The following is a 9949-nucleotide window of genomic DNA, read 5'->3' on the forward strand; positions in this document are numbered from 1 at the left end:
CCCCTCCTGGCCACAGCTAAGTTGCACTGCACTATTCAGATGCCCCAAACAATTTGAATTTTAGGCTAGAGACATCAGGTTCTCTCTCTCATGGGCTAGGAATTGAGACCCTTATGGACCATCTCAAGGGTTCTTAACCTTCCCCTTTGATCATCTGACTGAAAGCTATGGACTCTGTCACCAGGAAAGCATAAGGAATCTTTTGTATCTGATACTGAATAGTTAATTAAAGACACCTCCCCTTACTGAAGCCCATCTATAGACCTCAGGATAAAAGTCCTTGGAAACTAACTCACTGAACTGTTGTATCTGCTTCTATTAGCATGAATATGAAACCAACCCTTTGCCATGCACTAGCCCTCTGGTGAAAAAGTAGCACTAATTCATGTTTGCTGTGGCCAGCATAATAAATGGTCTTTCTTCTACCTTCTCTGGAGAGGAAAAGGTCGTCCCAGGGTGGGTGTTAGTTCTGTGACCCAACTACCAGCAGCTCTAACCCAATCCAAAGATGGAGGTCTTGTGCTCTGGGGTAGGATATTCCATCTCTGGCTCCATAAACAGTTCTCAGCCTGGGCGCAGGCTCAGTGGTGTGTCCAGAAACGTGAGCTAGACTTGCTAGTGAGGGGAATGGTATTAACCAAGGTGCCCCTGCTCTGTCCCTGGCCCACTTCATGGATCCCAATTGTCTCTCTTAGAATACTGCCTCTTTCCTTAGCCTTCCAGCCCCTGTCCTTGAACTTCTTCCTAGCTTCATCTTTCAGTTTTACTTTAATGTCCCTCTTGATTAGGATATTGGGGCTGGCAAAGGCAAGTATTACGCTGTTAACTACCCGCTCCGAGATGGGATCGATGACGAGTCCTATGAGGCCATTTTCAAGCCGGTAAGTGGCTTATCCACCACCCGGGCTACCAGTGGTAAGATTAGTCTAAGGGATGGGTAGCAAAGTACCCCCAGCATACCTCAGGGACCTCACCCCACTGAGAAGCTGGTTGGGAAATGAGCTGTGTTTTGACCCTGGATTGTTATGCTGTGTGGTCAGCTAGAGGAACAAAATTCATCCAAATATTTATTGATGCCTTCTGTGGGTCAGGCCCTCTGTCGGATACAAGAGTATCTAAGACATGAATCATGCCCTTAAAGACCTCACAGTCTACATCGTGGGAGGCAGGCACACACACAACAGTGTGTGGTCATTACTGTTTTGCAGGATGAACAGAGGAAGGGGAACAAACCGCTGCCTGGGCTGGGGAGAGGGTAGTCAAAGAGGATTTCACAGAGGTGGTGACATTTGAGCTGGACTTTGGAAAATGAGGAGTTGCTATGTGAAGAAGGAGGTGGAGGCCGGAGGGCAGGGATGGCATTCAGCAGGGGGGACAGTACATAGCTGTATGTAGGTCAGTATTATGGGTGGGAGGAGTGTTGAAGGACGTGGGAAATGTATATGGGGGTCTTGGATGCCAAGCTGAGGAGTTAAATCTTCACCTGCAATCCACAAGGAACCATTACTGGAGTATTAACCTAATAAGGTTAGGTAGTCAAGTGCCTACTGTATGCCTTGCAGTAGGGGTGACAGAGAAGTCCAAGGTATGATCTTTGTCCTAGGTAACGTCAAAGTCTTGTGAGAATGGGAAAGGTGAAGGTGAGCACTCCCTCACAATAGGAGGCTCAGAGTCTCAAAAGACTGAAGGAGCAGGGCAGATGAAGCCAAGGGTCAGAAGAAGGGGCACTGGAGCTTGGGTAGTGAAAGAAGCGGAAGACTGAGGGAAAGGTGAGGCTGTTCTAGGTTCAGCATTACTAGAGCTAGAAGAAGCCTCTTGGAGAGCCTCCTAAATTGAAAAACTGAAATCCTAAATAGGGAAACAAGAACTCCAGACTGATACTTCCTCCTTACCACCCCGCACGAGGGAGAGTGGAAATGTAGGAATAAATACAGGAAACGGAAGAAGTACTGCAGCCCACCCTTTGCAGCCCCTAACATCACATAGCTTTTCTTGAAGCTGGTGGTGACGAGGATGTGTCCTTTTAGGTCATGTCCAAAGTAATGGAGATGTTCCAACCCAGTGCAGTTGTCTTACAGTGTGGCTCTGACTCCCTATCTGGGGATCGGTTAGGTTGCTTCAACCTGACCATCAAAGGTGAGACCAGGTAGCATAGAGATGGGTGGGCAGGGTTCTGCCAGGCGCTCCTGTAACCCAGCACCCCTTTCTCCCATCAAGGGCACGCCAAGTGTGTAGAGTTTGTGAAGAGCTTCAACCTGCCTATGCTGATGCTGGGAGGAGGTGGTTATACCATCCGTAACGTGGCCCGCTGCTGGACGTATGAAACAGCCGTGGCTCTGGACACGGAGATCCCAAATGGTAATAGCCCTGGGCCAGGTTGGGCTGGGCAGAGCCAGAGCTCATGTGTCCTAGAGTCTATAACCCCTTCCCCATTGGCCATGTGGCCTCTCCTCTTCTTATACTGGGCATTGATTCTCTTCCCTATCTTCTTGTGATTGTCAGACCATCGCTTTTTCCTGAGTCCTTTTTTGACCCTGCCGCCTCTCCTTCCCACTTCTGGTCTAGACATAATGATCAGTGGTTATTTATAGCTTTGGAATTTCTACTCTGTAGGGTAACTGGGGTAGTGAGTGAGGAGGTGCTCCCGACGAGCATTGCCTAAATTTTTCTAAACCACGAGCTTGTGCCTTCTCCTCAGTGGGGGGTGAGGTGTGGACACTGGAGAATGGCATTAAAAAGACTGAAACCCTATAAGCACTCAGGTCTCACCCTGTCTCAGAGGCATTCTTCTCAGTTTGATGGTTGGGCTAGCAGTTCCAGATAAACCTACAAGTGCTTTTCTCAGGGTCCCATGGTAGCCAGGTCTTTGACTCTTATCTCCTGCCCCCAATTAGAGCTTCCATACAACGACTACTTCGAATACTTTGGACCAGATTTCAAACTTCACATCAGTCCTTCCAATATGACCAACCAGAACACCAATGAGTACCTGGAGAAGATCAAGTGAGTATATTCCCCAGACACACCCTGATTGAACATTCCAGGCTCTGGTTTGTCCCTAACCAGCGCCAGCCACCCTCTCTACCATTGGCCATAGACAGCGACTGTTTGAGAACCTGCGAATGCTGCCCCACGCACCTGGGGTCCAAATGCAGGTGATTCCTGAGGATGCCATTCCAGAGGAGAGTGGCGACGAGGACGAAGAAGACCCTGACAAGCGCATCTCGAGTAAGACCCAGACCCAGGGGCCTGTAATTTCCCACTCAGTAGGTCGCTGACTTCCCACCACTGTTCTTGGTTCCACTTTCCTCTCAAGCTACCCACCTGTTGAGAAACCCAAGTTCTGGTAGTTGGGACAGTTTAGGGAGTCTGAGTTTCCTTCCTTTCTTCTTGGTCACCCCTTCCCTTGGCGTCTCTTGGACACACAGGGAGGCACTGGGCACAGGTCCTGAGGTAAAGATAATCTCCTGCACTCTCACCCATTATTTCCCATTACTTCCCAGTCTGTTCCTCTGACAAACGAATCGCCTGTGAGGAAGAGTTCTCGGACTCTGATGAAGAGGGAGAAGGCGGTCGCAAGAACTCTTCCAACTTCAAAAAAGCCAAGAGAGTCAAAACTGAGGATGAAAAAGAGAAAGATCCAGAAGAGAAGAAAGGTGGGTTTGGGTTGTATCTGGACTTGGGTCTTGAGCCCCAGGCCCCAGAGGAGGATGAATCTATGTAGGGCACTGGGAGGAGGGAGCTGACTCAGGCCCTGCCTTCTGTGGGGCTGTCTCAGCTCCCAGAAGTGGCAGGGCCCACAAAAGAATGAAACTCGATTTGTCATCTCCAGTGGCTGATTGAGCCCTGCCAGGCTCCAGAGCCAGGGACATGCCTGGGCTCCCCTTGGTCAGGAGTGTGGCTCTCACATACCACCCAAGCCCTTTTCCCAGCACTTCACCCCAGTTTCCCAGGGGGCTGCCTCCGCCCACTGGGTTCAGGCTCTAGCAGGCCAGGAAACCGGTCCAACCTGTTTGTTCTCCACAGGGCTCAATGGGAGGGCCTGGGATGGGCTTTTCTCTCTTTAGTATGTCCACTGAGCTGCAGTGTTGGGGAAGGGGTTTCAGGTAAGTGAAATTCCGTGGGTCTTTCTGGAAAGGATCCCTTCACCATCCCTACATTCTTATGTTCTAGAAGTCACAGAAGAGGAGAAAACCAAGGAGGAGAAGCAAGAAGCCAAAGGGTGAGGAAGGAGCTGTCAGCCATCTCCCTGGCATTGGAGCACCAGCCCTTTTGTCCGCTATGCCGAGGGAAGGCGCAGGGACAGCTGGTGCGGCTCACAAAGACCTCTTTCAGGGACCAGTCCATCTCTGCAGTTCTAGGCAGAGCTAGGAAGCCCCAGCTCTCAGCAGTCACCTGGGCAGCTAGGGTCCTATAGAAGTCATTGTCCCCATATTTTTGCCTCAAGGCCTCTGGGGTGCATGATCTCATGCCAGTCTCTGCTCTCTCCACAGGGTCAAGGAGGAGGTCAAGTTGGCCTGAGCAGACCTCTCCAGTTGTGGCTTCCTGCCAAGTTTCCCACCTTTCTCCCACAACCCCTCAGATTTTATATTTTCTATCTCTCTGTGTATTTATATAAAAATATATTAAATATAAATATCCCCAGGGACTAGACAGGAACCAGGGCCCTGAGCCCAGGGCACGTGTTAGGAGTGAGCTTTTCTAGTGGCTGTCTTGCCACCCATCCTTTCCCACTTCTTAATTTTGAACCATAAAGGGTGCTGGGTCTGGAAAGCATATTCTTAAGAAGCCATAGGACAAAATCCTGAAATGTTAAGTGCCTGCTTAGTGGCTTTGGAAAGGTGCCCTTACTGGGCATTCTAGGAGTGGCTAGATCTTGAGGGACCCCCTGTCAGGCTCCTTAAGGTAATATCAGCCATTTTTAGATTGGTTCTGTTATCATACCTTCCCACTGGCCCCCTGTGAGCCAAGAAACTCACACTGCCTGCCCTCTATCCTCACCCAGTTCTGCAGGTGGAGATTGGTAGTCTAGTTTCCTTTTTGAGATACTATTTTAATTTTTGTGAGAATCTTTGTAATAAAATGGTACATTTCTACATCCTCCTGAGCTTGTCTCCTAGCAGTATCCCTGGGTTGATTTCAACTCCACTTCCCTGTCCTTCTGGTGTCCATGAGAATCTGGGCAACCCTCCTGAACAAGAAGACAACCCCACAATCTTACCCCTCACCTTAATCCCTCCCTCAAGGGTTGAGGTTAACCAGTCTTCTCACCCTACTCCCAGAAGACCACTCATTAAAAAGCACTACTAAAGGGACGACATTTATTCCTTTTCCAAATGTTACAGTAAAACCAGGTGGAAGAGAATGGTTTTAGCAGTTAGAAAAAAAAAAAAAAAAAGTACAAATCTGGGGTTTGGCCATTAAAAGTTATTTACAACAATGGGAGGGGGAAAAAAAAGACAACAAGAAGTTGTTTCACATTACAGACCTCCCCCCCACCCCAAAGCCTAATACTTGCTTACCAAGTCAAAAAAGAGACACAGTCGATTCACAAGCTGGAGGTTTGAACTTGAGTAAGACATTTATAAAAACCTAGACAGGGGCAGTGTCCTCCCCAGCCCAGGTGCCACTAGGCACAGCACAAGAGACTAAAAACTCAACAGGGGTTGGGGGGGAGGGGGAAGGCTGGACACTCAGGGTTTGGGAGTGTAGGCACCCCACATCTGGCTCAGGGATTTGGGGAATAGAGTAAACAAAACCTACTTGGAAAAGAACTGGGGAAGAAAACCAGCAATTGCCTTCTGCAGGGCAGGACAGGGGTGGGGACAGGAGAGGTAGGGCCAGGGGCAGGAGCATTTCACATCACTAACCTAACTTGGGAAACTGCAAGGGACCATCTTCAACTGGCCTTAAGAGGAAGGCCAAATGGACGATGGGAGAATCCACAGGAGGGAAAAGGAGAGGGAACGTGGCGGGGAGGGGGCAACAGCCCCTTCCTTTCTGGGCACAGGAAGGCAGCCAGGGCACCAGGTCCAGGCAGTGACCTCACAAGGACAGCACAGTTTTTGCAGCTTAGAGATCACCCACCTGCCCCCACCCAGCTACTCATTCTGCTCGCTGGCGGGTGTAGGGCCACTCTCCGGCCCCGAGGGAGTGGATGGCTCTGCAGCCTGGGGCCCTGCCTCTTCTGTGTCTCCTCCCTTGGAGGCAGCACTAGCCTCTGCCCCCTTGGCCTGGGGCTCCTGGCTCTCGGGGGTGGCAACAGCCTTCCCTTCCTGGGCTGTGCCTTCCTCGCTGCAGGCACCGATCTCCCCCTGCTCCTGCTCTTCCTCTGTGGGTGAGGAGGCAGAAGAATCACCCCCACCCTCCTTCCGATTTCTCTTGAAGGACAGACCACTCAATTTGAAAGGCTTCTTGAAAGAGAATTTCTTCTTCTTCTTGGGGGTCTCCTTGGCGGGGGCATCCCCCTTGACCTCAGCGCCCTGGCTAGGGGGTGCTGGCTCGATGGCATCGCCAGTGGCCCCGGCTGCCTCCTCTGTTCCGTTCACGGGGGGCGATTCCCCTTCACCCTTGGGGGATAAGTCTCCATTGCTTTTCACGTGGCCATTCTCCTGCAGGGCAGAGGAGACAGCAATGAGGGCCGGGGCTCTACCCCACCTCCCCCAGCCCGCCCCTGACCCCTTCCAGGCAATGGGACCCCGACTATTCTGCAACCCGGGAGGTTGGCTGTAGCTTCACCCCCACCGGGATCCCGTCAAACATCTCCCTCCTGCCCTCACGAGCGCGCGGGGGCCGAGCGCGCAGAGGCCGCGGCCGGCAGGAGGCGCTGGGGTCCCGTGGCCCCCCACCCACCTCCCCCGGGGCGCGCTCTCCATTCGGCGCAGACCCGCTCGAGGCCGCCGATCCCCGGCGGGCGGGCGAGCGAGCCCAGCAAGCCGACAACGGGCGGGAAGCCGCCCCAGGGCGCTCTTCTCCGCACCTGGACGGCCCATTTTCCCAGCCTCCTGCTTTGTGTAAACGGCCCCCCACCCACCCTAGGCTCTCCCATCTCGATTCCCCCCCACCTCCCCACCGCCGCCAAAAAGAAGGCCGTGAGCCACCGAGATCGGGTCTAAGGGTGGAGTGCCCTCCCCCCCGGGCGCCCGCCCCGCGGCCCCTGGGCGCCCCCTTGGCGCGGCCCGGCAGCGCCTTTGTTCCTCGCGCGGCACTCGGGGCGGCCGGGGGGCAGCGCCGGGGGCCGGGGCCGCGAACAAAGAAGGCAGCGGGGCCGGGCCGGCGCCCCCTCCCCGCCCCTCCCCTCGCTTCGCCCGCGGGGGCTGCGGCGCCGAGAACAAAGGGACCGGGCGGGGGAGGGGGCGCCGCGTGTCCCGGGCCGGACAAAGCGCGCGGCCCCGGCCCAGGGCCCCAAAGGGGGCGAAGTGAGGGAGGAGGGGGCCGGGTCGGGCCGTTCCGAGTGCACCCACCTGTCCGTTGGCCTTAGCAGGGGAAGCGCCTGCTGCCTCCTCGGCGGTCACGTCGCCCCGGGGAGCCTTGGAGCTCTGGCTGCCCATGATGGGGGGGGTCTGCTGGGGGGCGCCCGGAGCCGCCCCGGGCTCGCGCCGCAGGGGATAGTTCAGCCGGGTCGGCCTGGCCGGCGGAGGGGTGGGGCTCGCGCCTGAGGGGGAGGGGTATCGGGGGGGAAACCGAGCTGCACCCCCCTCTCCGCGCCCGACCCGCTAGCTGCGCCCGCCGCCGCTCAGCTCCGCGCCAGAATGCCGCCCGCCGCCCGCCGAGCTGCCTTATATATGCGCCCCAGCTCGGGGCGGGGCCGGACATTTAAATAAGCGCCCAATCGAGGAGCAGAGGCGGGCTCAGGTCCCGGGCCCCACTTGCGCAGTGGGCGACGCCGGCGGTCTGGTACCCCCAGCCTACTCGCCTACCAGGGCAGGTGGGGTCCAGCGTGGGTAGGGGAGAGGCGGGTCTTTCGGCGAGCTGGGCAGAGGAGTGGGGGTGGGGGGCTCCTAGAGGAAGGGGAGAGCAATCCTGTCACCACCCACCCGTCCGAGTGGACGCCCCAGCAACTGGAGTGGTCCCAACACCTTGGTCCTGCACTGACAGCCCCTGTCAGTCTCCCCCTAGAACTCTTCGAAGGGCTCACATGCCCAGACTCGTTAGAGGTTTGGTCCTGAGTTATGCTCCGGAGAATGTGGTCATAGAAGCCGCAGGGCCCCGCGCTGGGATCTGCGCCCCCTCAGGCCGGGAGACCCGTCAGAGGTCCCACCCACGTCCCTGCCTGCCGGTCCCGGTCAGCCTGGGGGGTCTGGCCCGCCGCGGAGTCCCTCTGGTCAAGACTGGTAAGATGCGTCCCTCAACTCCCCCTCCCCCCCCCCCCCCTTCGCAGCCAGTCACACACGAAGCCCCCACAGACAAACTCACCCTTGGTCTCTCCTGCCCCCAGCCTGGACCCATTACAAAGTTCCGATTAGGGTGGTCCTGCGACCTTGAAGGGCACCTCCATCCCCACCTGAAAGCTGGAGAGTCTGAGGCTCAGAGACATTGGCATAACCTGTCTGACCTGTCAGATGCTCTCCCCCCACCTCTGCTCCCCCATATTAGGGAGCCTCCCGGAGCAGGCAGAGGAACCCCAGGAATTTAACAAACACTGCAGTGGAGGGGTGGGACATCAGCAAGGCTCCTGGGACAGCCCCTTGAGGACAGCCCCAAGACTGCCCAGCCTGGCCCCCTACCCAGTCTGAGAGTGAGGGAGCCTGGAGAGAGAGGCGGGGTGCAGGGGGTGGAGACCCTCCAGCTTTAGTCCCCTGCCACTTCCCCTTCCCCTGGTATGGACAGGTCTGTGGGAACCCCCGAGTCCTGACTGGCCCCGGATGTGTGTGTCCGGTTGCCTGCCCTCAGCCCCCAGGAGGAAAGGGATGGGGGCTGGAGGAAGCAAAGTGTTGCAAAAGCAAGGCTGTGCCCTGGACAGCTCAGCACGTCCCTCCCTCCCTCCTACTGGTATGGCCTCCTGGGAGGCCTGAGGCTGTGAGGTGTGGAGACACCGCAGGGCCTGAGAAATCAGGAACTCCCCACAGATCTGACCACAAAGGGGCGGAGGAGGGCTGAGGTGACATGACAGCACTCACTCCCGTAGACCCCCCCCGCCACCCCACCCCCCCACTCTGAGGCCACAGAATACTCTCAACTGCTTCAACACCCCTCCTCATTTTCCAGACTGGGACACCCAGGTTCAGAAAGAGAAAGTGATGCGCCCAAGGACACACAGCAGATACCGGTAACTGAGGGTGAGAAAGGATTTGGAAAGACCCACTAAAATGAGGTGGGGGCTGTAAGGAAACCCCTGGAGAAGTCGTCCATTAAGATCTGGGACTGCCTGGCCGAAGTGGGAGGTCAGAAGGAACCAGCCTGGGGCTGGGAGGGGCATCCTGCCCCGCTGAAGTTCACTGACAGAACAGTGCCTTCTCCACCCACTGCCACTAAGGAATGGACTCCGTGACCTGCATCTCTGTCTCGACCACAATAGGGAACCCACAATGCTGCCAGGCGCTGCCCGCACCGGCTGGCAGGGCTCAGATGGAGGGTGTGCGAGTCCTGGAGGGGTTGGGGTCAGGGGTGAAGAGCAGATCCCAAAGCTCCCGATTTCTGGGCGCGCTGCGCTGAGGGGCTGAGAGGCAAACCCAGGAGGAGAGAGCAAAGGGCTCTCTGAATGAAGGACCCTGAGTTCCCAGAGCCCCAGAGGGAGCCAGGCCCACAGGGAGCTCTGCCTCTCCTCCAAGACATTGCTGGAGTCTGAGGAAGGGTCGTCTGGGAGCCCAATCCCTCAGTAAATCCAGGTCCCCGCAGGGTCTGGCTTCTGGAAGAGGAAAGAAGCTGAGGATGCTGTGGGAGTGAGCGGGGGGCGGTGCACGGAGCCCCCACGGCCTCCTCCGTCCACACTGTGGCTCCTTCCTCCCCA

The 9949-nt window shown here is 56.2% G+C and overlaps 2 protein-coding genes across 6 annotated transcripts in view; one reads left to right on the top strand and one right to left on the bottom strand.

Moving 5' to 3' along the window:
- The window catches only part of HDAC1 (histone deacetylase 1), a 31634-nt gene extending 26527 nt beyond the window's left edge, over positions 1-5107 (top strand). For 4 of the 5 annotated variants that reach the window (XM_042996298.1, XM_042996300.1, XM_042996299.1 and 1 more), the window contains 8 exons: positions 789-881; positions 2028-2136; positions 2218-2358; positions 2895-3003; positions 3098-3228; positions 3504-3656; positions 4174-4222; positions 4494-5107. In XM_042996298.1, the coding sequence (XP_042852232.1) occupies positions 789-881; positions 2028-2136; positions 2218-2358; positions 2895-3003; positions 3098-3228; positions 3504-3656; positions 4174-4222; positions 4494-4521 (813 nt within the window). In that variant the 3' untranslated portion in view covers positions 4522-5107. The remainder of the gene's footprint in view (positions 1-788; positions 882-2027; positions 2137-2217; positions 2359-2894; positions 3004-3097; positions 3229-3503; positions 3657-4173; positions 4223-4493) is intronic. The other variant, XM_042996302.1, reaches the window with a different exon arrangement.
- Positions 5108-5307: 200 nt separating this feature from the next.
- Positions 5308-7740, bottom strand: MARCKSL1 (MARCKS like 1). Its single transcript, XM_042996303.1, has 2 exons — positions 7464-7740; positions 5308-6611 (listed from the first exon to the last, which is right to left on the bottom strand). The coding sequence occupies exons 1-2, from the start codon at positions 7548-7550 to the stop codon at positions 6102-6104; spliced, it is 597 nt and encodes a 198-aa protein (XP_042852237.1). The 5' UTR covers positions 7551-7740; the 3' UTR covers positions 5308-6101.
- Positions 7741-9949: the final 2209 nt, after the last annotated feature.

Source organism: Panthera tigris, chromosome C1, assembly GCF_018350195.1.
Source record: "Panthera tigris isolate Pti1 chromosome C1, P.tigris_Pti1_mat1.1, whole genome shotgun sequence".
Taxonomy (NCBI): domain Eukaryota; kingdom Metazoa; phylum Chordata; class Mammalia; order Carnivora; family Felidae; genus Panthera; species Panthera tigris.